The 20,739-nt window shown below is 38.6% G+C and overlaps 2 protein-coding genes across 3 annotated transcripts; both read left to right on the forward strand.

Annotated features, from left to right (window-relative positions):
• The first annotated feature begins 1,513 nt into the window (after window positions 1–1,513).
• Window positions 1,514–7,240, forward strand: mc1r (melanocortin 1 receptor). The gene has a single exon (XM_051380532.1). The coding sequence runs from the start codon at window positions 2,806–2,808 to the stop codon at window positions 3,781–3,783; it is 978 nt and encodes a 325-aa protein (XP_051236492.1). The 5' UTR covers window positions 1,514–2,805; the 3' UTR covers window positions 3,784–7,240.
• Window positions 7,241–9,109: 1,869 nt separating this feature from the next.
• def8 (differentially expressed in FDCP 8 homolog) lies at window positions 9,110–20,055 on the forward strand. Of its 2 annotated transcripts, XM_051380493.1 has the most exons (12): window positions 9,110–9,265; window positions 10,509–10,631; window positions 13,238–13,332; window positions 13,489–13,638; window positions 14,633–14,774; window positions 15,308–15,472; window positions 15,755–15,882; window positions 16,480–16,593; window positions 17,007–17,087; window positions 17,582–17,722; window positions 17,919–18,028; window positions 18,403–20,055. In XM_051380493.1, the coding sequence occupies exons 1-12, from the start codon at window positions 9,118–9,120 to the stop codon at window positions 18,488–18,490; spliced, it is 1,485 nt and encodes a 494-aa protein (XP_051236453.1). In that variant the 5' UTR covers window positions 9,110–9,117; the 3' UTR covers window positions 18,491–20,055. The 2 variants fall into 2 exon arrangements, with proteins under 2 accessions (XP_051236453.1, XP_051236454.1); XM_051380494.1 differs by lacking the exons at window positions 9,110–9,265; window positions 10,509–10,631 and adding an exon at window positions 10,653–11,974.
• Window positions 20,056–20,739: the final 684 nt, after the last annotated feature.

Below are 20,739 nucleotides of genomic sequence, written 5' to 3' on the forward strand. Positions count from 1 at the left end.
TGCAGATTATTTTATGGAGGCCTACGTTTTGTTAATGGCGCAACATACTTTAAAAATAAAAAACCCTGACTGAACACTCACTAATTACATTTCTAATTATAGGCAGTAAATCGAAAAGGCCAGTTTTTAAAGATCTTTTTTTTAGGGCAAATAATTGTCAGTAAATATAGGACACTAACTATAATATCTGTTTATAAATAATATCTGTAGATATAATAACACCTTCAACACTCTCCAATAGAAATCTTGCACCTTACACTGGATGTCCTTTTTCCTCAAACCTGAACTGAAACTCTTAAGTAGATTGCCATACTGTCTTGGCATTAAATCTTATTGTTACATCAGCATTCATTTCAGAAAAACATGGCTGCTTATGTTAAAATAATGGGAATATTTACTTAGGATGACTTTTCAATCCATTTTAGTTTATGACTAGACACTTGGACATATTTAAGCTGCAAAAAACATGTTGGCTGCTCAGATTCCACTGTGATGTCTGTAGTTTGACGGTATATCTTCGCACTGTATACCCAAATATTATTTTATATTTACACCAATATATTCCTATTTATGGTAAGTAAAAGACAGCTTTTGTAAGAAGCCTTATGGGTCGTTCCACATACATTTCCTCTATGGGTTAATAACACTGCATACGTCACACATTTTGAAGGATTTTTCATGTATGTTTGCTTTGCTTTGTTCAGCTGAGGCTTTCTCCCTTCAACTCACAGACACGAGTTTGTTGTTAATGACTTAAATGTCAGCATGACTTCAGAACAACAATATTTACTGCAGAATTTGACCCAGTTGACTCCTCAAGTCTGTTTAAATCATAACGGACAGAAGGTCAGCAAGGTCAAGAAACTGAAGGCATCAAACGCAAATCTAATTTCTTAATTAAAGGATTGCTTCATATCGATTCATGCCCGTGTTCACGCTGGCCACAGAGAAATCCCCTCTTAAAGCAATTTCAGTGTAAGCGATGGAGGACATATTCACATCCCTTGGTCTGTGCAAAAATGCATTCCACAATTCAGCCAAAGGTACTATGTGACTTCAGCAGTCTGAGTTGGGCAGATCAACTGCATATCTTTCAAAGTGACTGTGTTCAAGGTCAAGTACAAGGTCATTAATGTCTCTAATGACCTGCTGAAGCTTCACATTAGCTTAATATTACCAATATTGTGAGCTTTGTATTAAAGTCAAAGTCAAAGTCAAAGTCAGCTTTACTGTCAAATATGCTATACATGTGCAACATACAGCACAGATGAAATTTCACTCCTCTCGGACCCACGGTGCAAACAGGCAATATACTAAATAATAGGAAATAAGAAATATTAGGTAATAGAAAAGACATACAAATAAACAGTCAACAATCAAGTGCACAGTTAAGGTGGGGTAGTACGGTGTAGTGCAAATAAGCAGGGGAAAGTGGAATGTGCAGTCCCTGAGTTCAGAGTGTGTGAAAAGAACACACCTGCTGAAAGAAACTGCCCTTGAGCCTGCTGGTGCAGGCACACGGTGATGCAGCTTGTCAGGATGCTCTCGATGGTGCCTCTGTAGAAGGTGTGCATGATGGGAGGCGGGGCTCCTGCTCTTCTCAGTTTGCGGAGGAAGTACAGGCGCTGTTGGGCTTTTTCGGCCAGTGATGCAGTGTTGTGGTTCCAGGACAGGTCTTCAGAGATGTGCACACCCAGGAACTTGGTGCTGCTCACCCTCTCCACTGCAGCACCGTCGATAGTGAGTGGAGCATGCTGGGTGTGCACTCTCCTGAAGTCCACAACAATCTCCTTCGTCTTCTCCACTGCACTTGTAAGCCTATCATTTTAATAGTGATTTAACTTCTAGATTGGATTCAAAAGGTAAAGTAACTGCATATACCGGTGCTTTTTAAACCTCAGGAACAGAAACATGTGTACAGAAAGCCGATAAGCAACTAGCTCCGAGGTGGCTGTCAGGTGAAGCGGTGCCATTGTGGCGCACGGTAGGAGGTAGAGGGAGCATCCATTCCTAGCATTACTATTCAAATTAAATCATATTTGTAAAAAGAATAATAGGAAACGGTGCAGCATTTACTCGAACACACGTGTAACAGAGGAATTACTTGGGCTGAACAACGCTGAACAAAAGCATCACTGCCCTGCTTTCTTCTCCATCTTCCATCATTACGCGCGTGTCATTCCAAACAGGATCGCAGCCCAGCTGACGTTTGCGTGAGAGGAGGAGTCGCCCGAAGTCCTTCAGGATCCAGCATCACTTTGAGAAATGCTCAAGCACGTCACAGTCTCCAACTCCCGAGGTATCCGAAGACACTTTGTTCACTATCAGCATGTTCGTCAGATCAGTCTGAACTGATAAAGGGAGTTTAGTGAATGGGTGGGTCGGGAGCACAATGAGTGTGAAGTGAACTATGAATTGAGGGCGCAATGTTTTGATGGAGAAGAACGTTTTAAGGATCTCAGTGCTGGGCAAGTTGCATCCATAGGAAAGAAGAGACTTTCGGCGGGGAGACGCACTCTTCAGACGGACAGACGCGCAAATTCTACGACCTGCTGCGGTGCGTTCATTTAGCTGCCGACAACTTTTTATTTACTTATGGATGAAATATATAGTAAAATGTCGTTAAAGTGACAAATTAAAGTGTTGTTAGGTGGACGGCTTGTGGATATTTGACAGTATTTGGATACCTTGAGGGGTTCAACAACAGAATAACTTCTCGGACAAGTCGCTTGATTTTTTTCCTCCCAATTTTCCATTAAGCTGTTATTTGTATTAAAAGGATCAGCAATCATACAAAAGTCAGACATGGAAATGAGCAACAGGTCCCTGCACAACCCCTCCATCCTCCACGTGGATTTCGGCCCGCTAAATGACTTTATGGAGGAGAACGAAACCAACCTGACCACCGGAGAGCGAAACTCTCTGGGCTGCGTGCAGATCCGCATCCCCCAGGAGCTCTTCCTGGCGCTGGGGCTCATCAGCCTGGTGGAGAACATCCTGGTGGTTCTGGCTATCTACAAGAACCGCAACCTGCACTCGCCCATGTACTACTTTATCTGCTGTCTGGCCGTGTCCGACATGCTGGTCAGCGTCAGTAACGTGGTGGAGACCATGTTTATGCTTCTCAACGACCACGGCCTGATGGACGTGCACCCTGGCATGCTCCGCCACCTGGACAACGTCATCGACGTGATGATCTGCAGCTCCGTGGTGTCCTCGCTCTCCTTTCTGTGCACCATCGCCGCGGACCGCTACATCACCATCTTTTACGCGCTGCGTTATCACAGCATCATGACCACGCAGCGCGCCGTCACCATCATCGTGGTGGTGTGGCTGACCAGCATCACCTCCAGCATCCTCTTCATCGTGTACCACACCGACAACGCCGTCATCGTGTGCCTCGTGACCTTCTTCTGCACCACCCTGGTGTTTAACGCCGTGCTGTACCTGCACATGTTCCTCCTGGCGCACGTGCACTCCCGGCGCATTATGGCTTTCCACAAAAGCAGGCGCCAATCCACGAGCATGAAAGGGGCGATTACCCTCACCATCCTGCTCGGGGTCTTCATTCTTTGCTGGGGGCCCTTCTTCCTCCACCTCATCCTCATCCTCACCTGCCCCACCAGCCCCTTCTGCAACTGTTTCTTCAGAAACTTTAACCTCTTCCTCATCCTCATCATCTGTAACTCTCTCATCGATCCGCTCATCTACGCCTACCGGAGCCAGGAGCTGCGTAAAACCCTGCAGGAGCTGGTCCTGTGTTCTTGGTGCTTCGGCGTGTGACAGTGTACATTTAGGATGAAATCGAAAGCATCAGGTTATCAACAATGTCGGCTACCTCTTCTTCGAGAATCAACATTGTGTCAGAGGCTGAAGTAGCCCAAGCCGTGGCTAATGCATGCTTGAACTGGCAGATGATGCCCTTTTTATAGGCTTACAACAAAGACTGTCTCTGATCAAGATTTTGGTACATCTCATCGGCTTCGGTTTTACTTAGTGTTGCGTTACGCCACTCAGTGCACAGGTTCACGCACTGCCAAACATCTGGACATGTAATCCAGTAATGACTCTCAACTAACAATCATTAGATTGGAACTCATGGACGAAAGAGTCAGAAGGTCACTGGACTCAACTAACCAACCAACTTTGTTAAAACAAATACAAATATTTAAAGTCTTTCCCTTTGTAAATAAACTTGGGTTTTCTTGTATATAAAAGTGCCTTTGTTTGTCTAAATATGTGACCTGTCTTAACTCTAAAGTTACCTTTTAAGAAATCAAGAAAAGAAACTGAAAATCTGCACTGGAAAACTGTTAAATTATATCTCTATTTCATTAAATAATGTTGGTGTAATGTAGTGTGTTTGCATGTATGGCCTATATAACTTAGCTTATGGACACACTGCCAATGAGACATTATAAAGACTTGGTGAATCTGCTCATAAATGACTAAATGTCTCTGCATTAGGCCAGAAGCTGAATGTTTTTCTTAGGGAACTACATTTAATAGAACTCGACGAAGTTTGATAAAACAAGCTTTAAAGACATTGTGATGTGTTATAGCCTAGAGAAGTAGCCTTATTACCACGTGAGGTCTGGTGTTTGATGTTTGTCCTGTCCGGGCCCTTTCATTCATTTGAACGCCGTCTGTTTCCTACTGTTTCAAAAGAATTGCCTCATTTGCGCATCGCATCATCCGAAAAAGAGATGCATAAATTCTAATGAGAATAATATTTACTTAAGCTACTATTTATTATGAAATTATGAAATGTATTGAATTTAGCAATAAATTGGTCTGGATAAGTTGATGAAGCGTGGTATTGAAAAAGAGCAGGAACGAGGCCAGATGAAAGAAAAGCGTTAAAATGATACGAAGCGTCTTAAAACGCTTGTTGGAGTCTATTTGGTGGCTTTGCGTGAGGATTACTCCCCCAAAATAAATGTCCGGATGACTGAAGGAAAAAAAGGATGGGCTAAATCACATGAACGGCCTCGTTTGGTTGTAGGCCTGATGCCTAGGGCATAAGAGGGTTTATGAAAGAAAGCATATCGAAGTTAACGCCTATTTCTGGACGTTTGTGCGGTTCTCTGAAATATGCAAACGGGGTTTGAGGCTGATTTCAGTCATGTAGGTCTGATGGCCTCAGGGGATGTTTTTGTAAAATATATATTTTATTTTAACATCGCTATTAGACCGATGTTTTTTTTTGTCTTTGTAACTGGCGCAGAAGTGAAAGCCAGGGAAATATATGGAACCACCAAAAGACCCCTTAAGAAAATTAAGAAGCTAACATGTTTAATCTTTATTTTACTTATTCTTTTGATATCCTATTCTTTATTGATCCTAAGGATATGATGTAAATAGGACCTACATTTTGAACTCTAAGTGAAAGGCAGTTATATTACTGTATTTGAGCCATAAAGTGTAAATTTGTTTCTCCCATTACACAGTCCTGGGGCATAGGTGCTTTGGCACAATTGTTTCCAAACTGAGTGAAAAAGACTCACAGATCCCCACACCAGGCTGTCTGAGATAAAAACAATTAAACTTTACTGGTTAAATGATGGAAATGTGATGTAATGTGAAATGTGCATGTTAATACTGAGAATAATGTAGATTGTTGTACACTGTAGTACTTGAATAATGCTTGCCAGAGTATTTGCTGCTGAATAATATATCATTTACACAGTCCCCACTGTTATCACTGAATTCAGTCCTTGGTAATTTTCAGTGTCATTTTTCAATTGATTTAGAATGATCACTTACTTTACTTTTTCTTTTTTGTAGTTTTAGCAGTATTTTTGTTTCATAACTTTATGTTTAACTTCTTTTTTGTGTGGGAGTTGTTACAGAAGATTGTGAATGTACAGAATGGTTGTCTAAGGTAATAGCACTGTGGCACTCAGTACTTGGTTATATCCAATAAACTAAACCTGGCTCAACAATTGTAAATGCTCTGGGTATAAAAAATAACAAGTTGTACAGTTATAGAAGGAATGTGTGTATGTAATCCTTGAAATTGTTTACACGTTATTTATTAGTCTCAAAGAAAAGAGGCCAAAACAAGAAGAGCTTGTGCTAAATGAATGACAGTTATTATTGATCACCCCTGTGATATATTTATCTTTCCTCTTGTTATATATGCTTAGTTAGCAGGTTATTCTAGCTATTTGGAGACCAAATATCCAAACCAAGGCTTCATTCATGTGTTTCTTAACAAGATAAGAGTGTGCAAATGGCTCTGCAGTTAGCACCATTATATGATTACAGGTATTAAAGTCTCTATTCATGACACCTTTACAAGTATCTCTGCAATATCTGCTGATAATCTGATAATAAGAAGACAGATGACATGTAAACTTAACTGCTCACCCTTTAACATTTAAGAGCAACATGAACACTTTATTTCTGTCATATTTTTTTTTTCAGCAGACAGAAGGACCATTGATATAAAACACCACAGAGACGTTTTTGAAATGCTCTGTTTTTAAACTCATGATCAAGTTCTGTAACTGTGCTGTAAATAACATCATTGAAAGGAAGGGGATTTCCAACTGGAACAAATATAAATCCTCATCCTGTCCTCAAGGAAGAAATTAAAAATCTTAATTGTTTTAAATCATTCCATAAATTACTGGGTTTATTATAGTTCGCCCACATCTGCATCATTGGGAAAATAAATAAATAAAATGTCAACTCACAGTTGAGAAAGAGCAAGAGTGAGAAAATGTGAACATGTACATTTTCAATATATTTTAAAAAAATGTTCTTAACTTCTTTTGATTTTTTTAACTTTACTTTTACTTTAAATTTGTGTACCGATGGTTTAAAACAAACATACCATTGTTTGGTTTATTACCATAATCCTATATTTTGAACTTTTTGGTATAGTGCTTGTTGTTTTATAAGATTATGAGGTAAATAAAAAATGAATAAAAAACCCTTCATAATGATATATAGTGATAATTGGTGATCTTTCTAATCTGCCACTCTGACCAGCATGTATTTAAGAAAGCCTTTTAAAAAGCATTTTTAAAGGGGATAATAATATAGGACATAAAATTATAAGTGCATTGTTTGTTATTAATATTAATATATGTATAATATGTTTGAATGCATTATGATTTAAATTAAAGATGCAGTCCATGTTCTTGAGATCTGTGCTGACTTTGTTTGAAGACCAAACCTGACCTCAATATTGTAAATCAATAAATTAATGAAATAAACAAATGAATTTGAACTGAATTAATAATAAATCTAAATCCCAAATACATTTAGAAATAAATTGCCATCTATCCATACATCCATCCATTATCTATAACCACTTATCCTTTGGAGGGTCTCGTGTGGCTGGAGCCAAACCCAGGCGACATTGGTCAAGAATAAAATTGAATGAATTAATCCATAAATGTTGAATAAATCTCATTATTACATTATTTTTCTTTGAGTACAATTTATAATTCAAATTATTTTCACACCGATTACTTTTATTTAATTACTTCATTTAAACAACCCTAATAAGTCAGGGTTTCTCCTCACAACAGGGCATGCAGTAGAGACAGTTGGCTAATTGATCACATGATGCCCTGGCTTTAGAGAAACAATTAACCCCTTAAAGCCAAAAACAGAAATGTCTTGTGCTCTTATAGACTTTCCATCATTGCCAATGAAGTAAATAAAACATTAATAAGGAAGTAGACACAGACATGACATAGACATGCCACTTGACCATAATTATTGCTAATTAGTTCAAAGAATGACCAAAGTGTGACTGTATTATTTGCAGGGAGCAGCCTGTTTACTGTTAGGGTTATGACTTCTTCTTTCATTTAGCTGCACAAAGCGGCTCTGTTCACAGCTAGGAAAAAACTCCACAGCTGCCGTCTAAACAACAAACACACTCAAGCTATAATCATTTAAAGTCATCCATATGACCAGAAATCAATGTCACCCTCAGCGAATGACACAAATAAAATATTATATATTAAAAAGTGTAGAATTTAATGAAAATTGAAAATCCTGAATACTGAAACGAACAAATGCTAGTCACCAAGAGTGACGGTGAATGTTTCTATTATGCAGATTCTGATAAGGCTGCTTCCATAGAAGTCTTCACTTACTGTTGCCTTTATACAAGTAACAAGTTGACTGCCTCTCCATCTGTGTACAACATGTTGTCTCAAAGGTTGCCCTTTAGCAAAGATTTCTCTTGAATTGCTTGGCTTTACATTGATCCATTGATCTTTAGTTGCCTTATCGCTCTCTCTCTTTATGCTCTGTGTAATGCTCCAAATAAGCTCCAATGTAAACCCCACATGATCACAGCCTCCAGCATGAAAAAGGAAAAAGAATGTCAGCTGCTGACCAGGATATTTAGACTTACAGATTTAAATGTAATATGCATGAAATTCCCAGAATCTCTGACAACAGGAGGAGCAGAATGTATGGTTTTAAACAGACAGCAATCACTTGATAATTCTTTATATGGTCATGTCTTTATATAAACTAAGCAGCATCAAACCTGCTTTGTCCCTAATTAAGACCAGAAATCCACAGTTTTTTGTAGTTTCACTTGGAACTAATGCTTCCTTACCTTATTTCAGACAAAAACTGCAACACTAAAGGGCATTTGTATTGTAAGTGTGTTTTTTTTTTGTGTTTTTTTTTTTACTATAACTCTGTAGCTTGACTGACTTTCTTGATAGACTATACCTGAAAATGTGATACACTGTAAATACCCTGATCATCATCATTTCATCATCAGTGTAATCTCTAAAAAGTTATTAGTGTTCTGGGAACCAGATGCAATGAAATAAAAGTTCTACCGTGATATGCAGCCCACACTTTGAAGGTGATCTTCATCTCTGAGGAACATTTGAAAGAAAAACGAAACCCAACGTAAGTTACCATTATTTTAAAAGTAAAAGCATCAAACATGACTTCCAAATAAGCTAATATAGCGTTAAATGCCACATTGAGACGAGAGACGTTTTTATTATTATGTACAGATAACTTCTCAAAATCATTCCTCATATTAATCACACAATTATTATTTATGGTAGTCAAGTCAAGTTTTATTTTGAAAATCCTTACAGGAAACCAGCCTTTCAACGCTGTATGACCTGCCGCTTGTTGGCTTGTGATGTTGCTGATGACAGAGACAAAACAACACGGGGAGAACTGTTCATACTATCCACTCGAGTCAACCATAAAACATATCTTACAACAGTACATCTCCTTGACGATAAGAAAGGTCAACAACGGGGTAAGCTTCCGACCTGCTAACATTAGCTAACATTAGCATCAGAACAGATGATTGGATGGTTTTTAAAGCTAGCCAGCTCGCTAGCGTTAGCTGGCTGTTGACATCTGTGTATCGGTGTTGGTGTGCCCTTTTTTTTAGACTGGTAGCATAGTTGTGGTTAATTATATTCAATATCGTACATGTTTAGCAGTAATACTCGAAGCATAACAGCCTATAAAGGTTACCGCTTTATAGAGGAGGACTGTCAGCAGCAGCTCACACTGGCTGTAGTTGAGGTGAGGCTTCAGTCTGTGTTTACAACGCTTCTCAGGCGGTGCAGTGTTTCGTTTTTGCTCGACTCCGTGTGCTGAGCTCTGTGATGAAATGTGTGGTAAGAGTTTGATTAACAGTGGCTTAAATGTCTGTCCTTGGATCATTATTTTGGAGACGACTTCCTGTTAACCAGCGTTGCAGACTGCTTAGGAACAGTGTTGTTATTGTCCATCTGAATAGAGCACATTGATTTTCATAGGAGGGCTGTGGTTTTAATTGCTATGTCATTTTAATTGACACAAAAAACACTAGCATAATTTAAATTACATGTTTTTTTATTATTTATTTCATGCACTGCATCCCTTTGGGAAGTCATACTCAAGAACTCAAAGTTTAATGTGAGATATTCACTTATGTTGAGGTTTCCTGATGTCATTTAATTACTTCAGGTCAATTGAAGACCACTTGTCATTGATAACTCTAAGAAACCTTCATTCTTGATTGTGGTTATGAGAAACAGTCCATGGTTTTGTCATGCTATTTTTGTTTATAAAAGAGATGTGGACCAGTTTGTAAATTACTTGACATGGCAATAAATTATTCAATTTGAGCATTTGCAAAAAAGAGAGCTGTCAGTGTCAAAATCAATTTACTAGTTAAAGGGAATACTACTCTATGAAAACTGTTGTATGATGTTTTCTGTGGCTCTGGAGTAGCCTTATAAAGACAGAGAAAATAACTCTTATGATGGGGAACCGCAAAGTTTTAACAGTCTGTATTATAACCAGGTTGAAATAGGTATTAACGGGTTAACAGCAGCACAATTGAATTGGGATCTGAACAGCAACGCACTGCACAATAAGCAACAACCCACATTAGTTACCTAGCTTCCATTGAAAGATGCCTGTGAACGTCCTTCCTGCTATAATTCATAAACACGAGAGAAGGGAAATTAACTGGTGTGACTGTAACACATTTTTGTCATCCTTAGATGTAGCCGATGAAATGGAGTATGATGAGAGACTTGCACTTTTCCGCCAAACCCGCCTCAATCCCTTTAACCGTGGAGACGAAGAAGATGGTCCCCAAGGAGGCAAGACGCCCCCACAGCACGGTAAAGTTCTTCACAGGCAAATCACGACACAACCATCTCAAGTGTACAATATGCCCTTTAAGGTCACTGTTACACCTGTAGTGAGTTAAAGAAAATATTGTTGCATTAGGGTCAAATCTGTTTCTCTACACTTATTACTGACCAAGAGGCAAACAAATATAAAGTTATATGGACATCATTTATTGGACCTCATTCTTTGGACAGTTTTGTTAATTGTCAACCTGCACCATCAGCACTACAATGACCCATGTGGAAAAATAAATACAAATTTATTCTGGTGACCGAGCAACACATACTTCACTTCGCCGCCCCTTATGTGCATTATTAGTCTAGACTGCAACTGGACCTTATATGTGATGTGCTACATTGCACTAAAGGGACCTGCTAAAAGTACACAGACTCGTGCACAACAACATCGTTCAACATCATTTAGTTTCGTGCAGAAACTGAATGGTGACGTGTGTATAAGTGCAGCCGATAAAATTGTGAGCATGAGGAGTTAATGGCTTTAAGCTCCTATCTTGATGATGCAAATTTACACTTTGGCAAAGAAACTATGTCTAGTCTACTTTGGAGGACATCCTGCCATCGTTTCAATATTCTGTTACACTGTTACAAGATGTCTGGTTTGGTAGACTGTGAAAAGACATTTGGGATTGTATTGGCCATTGTAATGTAAAAAATAATGTGTGGTCTGTCATGAGGATGATAAAATACTCAGCTCCCCTTGAGCATGCTGTCTGCTGTATGAACATTAGGATAAAGATAAAATATTTTATTGATCTATGGGTGGAAAGGGGGTGTAGTAATTTGTAAATTTATGGATTTCTTGACATTTCCCTTACTAAACAGAGGGGTGCTGCAGTTGGAGGAGTTTCAGAGGTCATGGTTTCTGCTTTTCTAAATGTCACTTATTTGCAGACGTATACTAGCTGCTTAGATCATATCATGTTGCTGTGGCTCACTCAGTGTTTAGGGACAGTAAATCCTTTCTGAAAATGACTTTGAGAAATAATTTCCCTCAAATATTCACACAGGTTAAACCACTTTCATCGAGTCTAGAACAGATCCTAATACATAGAAGAAGCACACTGGACTGTTGCCAGTAACTCTAAGCATATGGAAAAGGAAGTTGAAAACTTGGGCTGAACCAGGGGAAATGAAAAGCATAAGTGTAAGCAGTACTTTAGTAACACTTCTGTATTCTAGGATTTGGGAATTAGACAAGCCTGACACACTGGTTGAGCTGATCTCAGTGGTAGCACCTTTTTTCTGCTTCATTATCCTCTCTGGCTCTGAGAAGCTGAATTTATTCAACATGTTCTGTTCTGACGTGTATGCAGGTAACAACCGCGTTTGTCTGCACTTTTTCAGTATGATGGAGAGCAAGTTTGTTAAAATATGTGATTCGTGTGGTTTACTTACTTACATTTCAAATGTTATTTTCCTCCCTCATTTTTAGTTGCTTAGTTTTTAGTTTATCTTTCCTCAGTTCAATTTTGCTAGATTTTGCAATTTTTTTGTTCTTGAATTTTTCAGATCAAAATGTCAGTCATCACACTTGATGGTTTCAATATACACTGTCGATACCTAGTAGGTATGATCAGACTGTCTTTTAAGTATTAATTTGACACGTATTGTGTTCGACATACAGACTTGGGTTGGCCATGTGCTGTATATTGCATTGCCATTTTTAATTTTGTTGTCTCATTTTTCCCTTAAAATATTTTTCATATAGACGAAATGAAAAATTACTTACCAAAAATTGTATCTCAAATTGAATGAAGAATGCATATTACACAGATTTAACAAAGAGTACATTGTACTAAAGTAGTATTTATTTTAAGTTTATTTTATTGATTTGCATTAAGCTGTACATGTGACGTTGTCCTCTTAGTAAAATACGAAAAATATTGTCAATTGTTCCTTAGTTATTCCCAGTTATGTGTTATCTTATCATATATTCATTTCTAATTTAAGACGCTTGTCCCACAAGTTCAAGTTGCACCAAAACAGAGCTATTTGTCAGGTAGACATAAACACGTGTGCAGATGAATGCTAATGTTGCTATGTGTCTGCTGTATGTGTTGATAGGCACTTGTTTGCTAACCAGCTTGCCATAAAAACTTTATCAAGTTCAATACAATTTTATTTGTATAGTGCCAGATCATAACAGAAGTTATTTCAGCACACTTTTCAAATAGAACAGGTCTATACACTGTAAAGTGACAATCAGATGGGTTTCAGCTTGTTCCGCTGCCCTCAAGCATAAGCTCTCCTCTCATGTGAATGATTATGTAAAGTCACAGCATTTCAAAGTTCAATCAGCTTGGTGAGCAGCAGTTTTAATAGCACAATAGGGGTCTGTCTTGGTTACACATTACCAGAACGGCTAAGACAATTACCCGTGATTTCTTCAGTTGTCCACTTTGAGCTTTTGTCCCTCTTCTTGACTTCTCGAGTGCTGAGTCTGAGTGTAGGGATTGTCTTGAGTGACCACAGTCATGTGTGTGAAATTAGCTGGCATGATTGAGTGCACTTACCAGACCATAGTGCGTATGCTAACAAGAATAACAGTGCTTTATGCCACATTGCCCTCTTTTTAGAAGCAAGGTCTGAGCTGTTCTCTGGGACCAGAACCCACAGTTCAGATCGTACCATGGACCTTGGTCTAGCTGAGGACCACTTCTCGAGGCCTATGGTAAGTTAAGCATTGTTCCTGCTGTTTACCTCAACTTGAATAAGGTATCGCATGAAATGAAACTGTTTCATATTGTCAAACTGGGAGTGCTTTGAATACCGAACTTCCCATTCTATTTACTCTATGCTGAGATATGCCTTTGCTCACCTTCTACAGGGTTCGTTTGTGGCGTCCGACATTGAACAGCTCAAACTGGCCATAGAGGAGTGTAAAAAGCTGATCTTGGAGCTGCCAGAACACTCGGAGAGACAGAAGGACACTGTGGTGAAACTTATCCACCTGCGTCTCAAACTGCAAGAGCTTAAGGTTGGAACTGAGGAGTGAATGGAGAAGTGTATAACATGATATCAATGCTGTTAGTGCTTGCTCAGTGAGACAATCAGTAAAGCTTCAAAGAAAATTAAAACTGACTCATTTTAATTAGATTTTGTTGAATGCATCGCTGTATACAAATCTTTGCAGGTAAAAAAATTATTCTATGCCAAAGAACGCCATTTCACTCTATTTCTGCAGAGGCATTTTCTGAAACAAATTCTGCATTTAAATGCATTTGGAAAACATAGAATTTAGTGGTTAGAATAACTTAATGAGTGCAGTCGTTTTGGAGGGGAAAGTACATGATGTTGTAGTTGGTCAGTAACTGAGGAGTTATGGGTGGAGATCAGTGTCAGAGAGGTAATTGAGAAGATTGTAAGAAACCCTGCTGGGCCTGTTGTGTGTTAACAACACATTTCAAATAAAGGCTTTCATTGTATCACTTTCAGCCTTTTAGCCATCGCTCTGCAAGAGATAAATGATAGCAAGCATTGCAGACATTCTTAAAGACTGATAAGGTCACAAACAAGTCTGTGGAGCTCCTCATGTTTTCTAATGGCAGAGTTTCTGTACAATATTACTTATAGTCTAGTGTCTTGCAGGACTATCAAATAAACTAATTTGAATGCATTTTGCAGAAATGTTTTTTTGTGTATTGATTTACTTCCACTAGCGTTGGGGATTTTGTGGCCCCAGTAGAGGTTTTTCTTTAGGGGCAAGTCCTTTAAAAATCATCTGCTATCACTCTGGTGATAAAGCTGTCTAGGTGGCATGCTGGCAATGTTTCAGGCTGATTACTGTAAACTAACCAAACAAATGTTACCTTACCATGTTAAGTCACGGTAACAGACATTTTCATGAATTAGGCTCCACTTCAGTTAAAATATTCAGTGACTTAGCTTGCTTCTTAGCATCCACATTCACTCTTTTATAGAGGGTTCAGGCAGTCTTGGTGATTTATGTTTTGACACTTTGTCCATTAAAGGACCCTGAGGAGGATGAGCCTAATCTGAGAATCCTACTGGAGCACCGTTTTTCCAAGGAAAAGAGCAAGAGTGTCAAACAGACCTGTGACAAGTGTAGCACTATCATCTGGGGCCTTATCCAGACTTGGTATACCTGCACAGGTGAGCCACACTATACAGTGTATCAGTCTAATGTGTATCAGTCTCATATAGCAGTGGGGAGACATTTTAGTACCCAAAGTGTAAAACATGCATGGATTGGGATGTTTTAAAGGCACACAGATTGTTCAAAATTCAGATCTCCATGCAAGAGCATAGCAGCTCTATCTGCTTATATATGTTTGTGCTCTCAAAGCTTCCTGAACAGGCTCTCAGTATAGTACTTCCCCAAATATTCATGTGCAATCCTGCTGTCTCACTTGTTCTCTTAAAGCCACATGCACACTGTCCTGTTAAAATATTCTACTGTCTGACTGACTGTCAGAGATGGTAATTTTATCTGACCGATATCTGATTGCTGGTTACAATTCTGAGACTGTTCAGCTACACCAAATATTTTCACAATTTTCATTTGAGAGTATCCCTAAGTGGAAGCATCTGTACAGCTCTTTGAATCCGTCATTCATACCAAACCCACTGCCAATGCACAAAAAAATTATTTGTCATGCCGTGTAATTATCCCTTTCTGGTTTCAGGTTGCTATTATCGTTGCCATAGTAAGTGTATGAACATGATCACGAAGCCCTGTGTCAGATCAAAGGTCAGCCACCAGTCGGAATACGAGCTCAGCATCTGCCCTGAAATAGGACTGGACCGGCAGGACTACCGCTGTGCAGAATGTCGCACACCCATTTCACTGAGTAAGTACAAATTTACTGTGTAGGTTAATGTTTGGCAAGTTGAAATATGTAAGCTGATTTGAAGTTGACATGCGCACAGTTATGAATAAGGTTACTTTACAGCCATCCAGAAATTGCTGACTTGAAATTACTGTGCTACAAAAATTGAGCGTGCACATATTTGACCTGGAACATTATTTATCTACTACATATCCATATCAATCATCATATCAATACCATAACCATTTCTAACATTCTTCTGTTCTGATAGTTTGGCTGTACTGTGCCATATTTATCTTGTAGGGGGCGTGCCGAGTGAAGCCAGACAGTGCGACTACACAGGCCAGTATTACTGCAGCACATGCCACTGGAATGACACTGCCATCGTCCCAGCTCGTGTCATCCACAACTGGGAGTTTGAACCACGCAAGGTACCCTCAACAGCCACAACAAAATACACTCGACATGTAAAAAATCTGTAATAATATATATATCCCTAAATCTTTAATATATCAGTCTATGAGACTTCTTGTCAAGTTATACCTCTTGCAAGCAGGAGATCACATCTTCAGCTGTACTATTATAAATGTTACTGCTAAATATCAGACGTGCACACCGTTATATTACAGAAGCATCAAATAACCTTAAGCGGGCTCTCTGCCGATGTCTGAGTCAATTTTGGGGTGCCACACAGCCTGTGAGAAAGTCTTACTATGTGGCTCTAGAGGAGCTTTTTTTGAATTGTAAGAACATTTCTCAAGGGGAGTCAGCAACATCAATAACCTCAAATTAAATTCCCATCTCTGATAGAAATGCCTGTTTATGAAAGCCAGTCAGCATCTGACCACTTTCAAGTTCATCTCAGGTCAGGAGGAGTGTCGTGAATCCAGGTCAGATGATTCGCATTGACCTATTCAGGCTGTTCACCAAAGCAGGTTTAACCCGCTGTCACTGTGTTAGTATGAAAAGAGCATGCAAGAGTATGGCATATTTTGTCAGTCTGTGTTCTCACTTTGTCTCTTTTTCAGGTTTGTCGCTCCTCAATGCGCTACCTGGCCCTGATGATCCCGCGACCTGTGCTGAAGCTGAAAGAAATCAACCCGCTGCTATTCAACTTTGTGGAGGAACTGGTCGAGATCAGGGTGGGTAGCTTAGTTCACCAGTAAAGGCCCTTCAAGAAATTGTGGAGTTTGAAGTTAAGAGTTAAGTTCTCCGTGTAGATAAAACGAAATCCACAGTTCTGATTATCTTTGACAGCTGTGTTCTCAGTTTCAACCTGGAATCCCCTCTCAAAAATGTTACCTCGACATCTTTATTATAGATACTGTTACAGTTGTTTGGTCACCCAGTGTGTTGTAAAACTTTGTTACTATGTTTTAGCATTAGGTGCTATCATCTGAAAATCAAACAGTTTTTGCATAGAGTACTGCCAGCACATGCATTGCAATTGGAAATCATCTGCAGTGCTGTGCATTAAATGAGACTGACAGTAATGTGGGTGTTTATGTGTGTGTGTGTGTGTGTGTGTGTGTGTGTGTGTGTTTTTCTTTTACAGAAACTACGTCAAGATATTCTGTTGATGAAACCCTATTTTATTACCTGCAAGGAGGCCATGGAGGCTCGCCTGTTACTACAGGTCAGCATCTGTTCACAAACTAAATTAGATTTTTTATGGTGCAGTTAAAGCATTGCATATATTGGCATCATGCAATGATATGTGATCAATAAATAACATGTTACAACAGCACCACCAGGTGGTGGAAGTGGAGAGTCCGGGTTACATCTGGAAAGGTTGTAAAATTGAGACAATGTATGTGATGTTTGTATAAATACTGCTGACTTGGCTGTTTTTGGCTAGTCCGTGCAAATAGTTTCTACAATTTGTCCTCCTAATGTTTCAAAACTGTGTGCATGGATATTTGTGAAAATGTTAAAAAGGCTTTCAAACAGACCAAAAAAAACATGTAGTATATGTTCACAAATGTTTTGGTGCATATTGTGTTGGCTGGTATGATCTCATTAAATTATGTAGTATATTTTCAGCAGGGTTGGGTCTTATGGTACGTGGATTGCATGTTTTATGATGATGCACATTTTCATAAATAGTTTTCTTTCGCTCTGTGCCTCCAGCTACAAGATCGCCAGCACTTTGTGGAGAATGATGACATGTACTCACTACAGGATTTGATTGATATCTCTAGTGGCAGACTCAGCTGTTCCCTCACAGAGATTCACACCACATTTGCTAAGCACATCAAACTGGACTGTGAGGTGAGCTCATGCACAAAGCACAAAGAACAATACTGTTTTCTTTTTGTTTGTAAGCTTATTGCCTCCGTATGCATCACACATAACTTAATCCTTTACTATCCACTATGAGGCAATACACACTGATTGCAAAAACTTAATACCACACTGAAACCCTGACGTTCTGTCTCATTTCACGTGTCTGTGTGTCTGTGTGTAGCGTTGTCAGGCCAAAGGATTTGTGTGTGAGCTGTGTAAGGAAGGAGACATCCTGTTCCCTTTTGACAGTCACACCTCTGTCTGCCACGAGTGCTCTGCTGTCTTCCACAGGTTAGTTACAACCAACCGGTCAAAAATGCAGCACATTTTGTGATTTTGAGGAGTTTAAATGTACATTTGTGAAAAGTAAAAGTGAAAAAGTATAGCTTTGTGGTAACAGGTACAAAATATTAAAGCCTCAGTACTTAAAAGACGTCCAGTTATTGGGCTAATTTAGTCTAAGATCATCGGTTAAGATACCTTCAAACTGCATACAGAGAAATAATAAAGGCATTAATGAGTTTGCCAGATACAGAGTTAAACAGAACAGTTGGCCAAACACTGAACTATCCCTTCAAAATGAAAAACAACACGTTACCCAAATGGACACCGTTAACATGATGTATTATGTAACACAAATTGTTGTTGTTCATGCGTCTCTTTAGAGATTGTTACTACGACAACTCCACAACTTGTCCACGATGTGCTCGAATGACCGAGCGCAAGCAAGACGATGATGTGAAAGATGCATAACTCTGGAGAGGACCACCTGATGTGACTGGAAGTTGCACTTTTTCTCGCGTTGTGCTCTATTCAGTCAAGACAGTCTGATAGAAGACTAGCTTCTCGTCTTTGTCCTTGGTTTGTTTTGTGCATATGTTTACTGAAGTGTCTTTATCTTCATGTGCACTACATAATGAAGCAGGGTATTTAGAAACCCATCTGGAAATTAATATATATATTTTTATCCAACTTTTTAATCCATACTGAAATTGGATGTACTGAGCACTGTGTATGTGTGTCTGTGTGAGTGATTCACATTTGTGCGTGTGTCTGCTTGTATAAATGTACAAAATAAATGCCCTATAGAAAAAAAGCCAACTTATCAATAGGTGATTATGCATGCAGGAGTTGTATACGGTATTAACTATTACAAGCTTCGACTGCATTAAGCTATACTGCCAACATTGCTGAATACTAAAGTTTAAGGTTGCCATATATGATACGATTATAACTCCAGCTTCCAAAGACAAAATCACAAAAAATATATTAACCGGAGATTTGCCTTTCAGCTTCAAATTGTATGTTTTTATTTTAAAAACAAAAACCAGTAAACATGCTCTAAAGTTAAATGAGTGACATTGCACTGAGCTGTCGTTTCCAAGCACCAATTAGTATGATGCATAGTGTTTATTTAGTTTACAATAAGTAATGAAGTAAATCTGTTAGACTATGTGATCATAACATCACTGTAACTCTCTTTCTCTCTTTTTACACATATTCCTTCATCAGTTCCAACACTGTTTACCTGTTTTCCTTTCAGAGTCATAATTTTTTGATCTGCTTAACATTTCATAGGATCTTAAAAATATTTACAGGCCTTTAAAGCAATATTTCTTTTGACCAATCTATTTACACCTCACTCTACAGTATAGGCCTGCTTCAAGTTTGATTGATCAATTAGCCACCCTGGATACTGGAAAAAAAAAACATGGCTTGCAGATGTTAGACAAGAAAGGTGTATATATAATCATTAGAACCATAATTTGAAATATAAAAACATATTAGCAATAGATACATAATCAAAGCATGCGTCACCAATACATTTTCTTTTAAGAAGAATTGAATTTAACTTTAAAAATAAAAAAAGGCATATGGGAGTTAAATGTGCTTTCCTTGTACTCAAAACTGTGAACTCAATGTACACTGTTTGATCTGTGTTTAATCTGGTTCAGTCTAGTGCAGTGTATAGCAAATAGATGTGAATACTCATGAACATTGTGTGCCTAAGATTGTCAGGTAACATACAGCAGTTATCCAAACGTCTTAATACATGTTAATGTTTTCAGTCTTAAAGTACCTATAACACATTTTGTCCAGAGATGACGAAGTTGTTAAGTGACACCTTAAAGTGTAAATGTTGACCTAAAGTATTTGTTTTAAAATAATGAGTTATGGCTGTGTTATCTTTCAGCATGATGTACTGTATTTGTTTTTGTTTTTTCAAACTAATGGACATACGTGGTGTTGGTGAAAGCCATGCCCTGTTGGAGAACATGTTGGAGTACTGCATGAATAAAGTAATGAAATGCATTAAAGCTGCAGTGTTGTGTTCAAGTTAAGTACAACTTTTACCTATTCAGTGATGAATGCAATATTTTACACCCATTAGCACAAAAACAGTGTAAAACTGCCGTTTTTTCTGAATAGCAGCAGAAATATCTGATGACGCTCAGTATCTACACATACTCAGTGACTATACCATTCTTGTTTTGGCTAAGCCATTTGACTGTCAGGACAAATGAGCTGTGTTTTTAAACACAGACTGCCTCAGGGGCTCCCTCCCTCACCTGACCTGACCCCTTTAGGCCCCTGCATCTCTGCCTGGTAGACCCGTTTGGTTATCCATCCATGTACCTGTTATATTAAGTTATTGTCAACAAAAGAAGCCCAAAAATGCTATTACTCTCAAATAGAAGTATAAGTACAGTATCTCCTATGTAATACCAAAATATTATAACCAATCTAACTATTAAGTAGTAATAATTTTTGTACAAAATATATTGGTAAGCAGTTGGTCTGGTCGCAAACATGCATGAGTACAAACAGTGAGCTCACCAATAATATGTTTGTATCATTGAGTCAACTCAACATAACAACAAAACAACAACCCAGAATTAAATTCCCAGACAATTTTCTACACCATACACCTTCCTTATGCCAAATGCTTTAGCTTTACTTTGAGATTTAAGATCAAAATTAATAGAGACAAAATTCATGGC

This window comes from Dicentrarchus labrax, unplaced genomic scaffold (genome assembly GCF_905237075.1).
Source record: "Dicentrarchus labrax unplaced genomic scaffold, dlabrax2021, whole genome shotgun sequence".
NCBI lineage: Eukaryota > Metazoa > Chordata > Actinopteri > Moronidae > Dicentrarchus > Dicentrarchus labrax.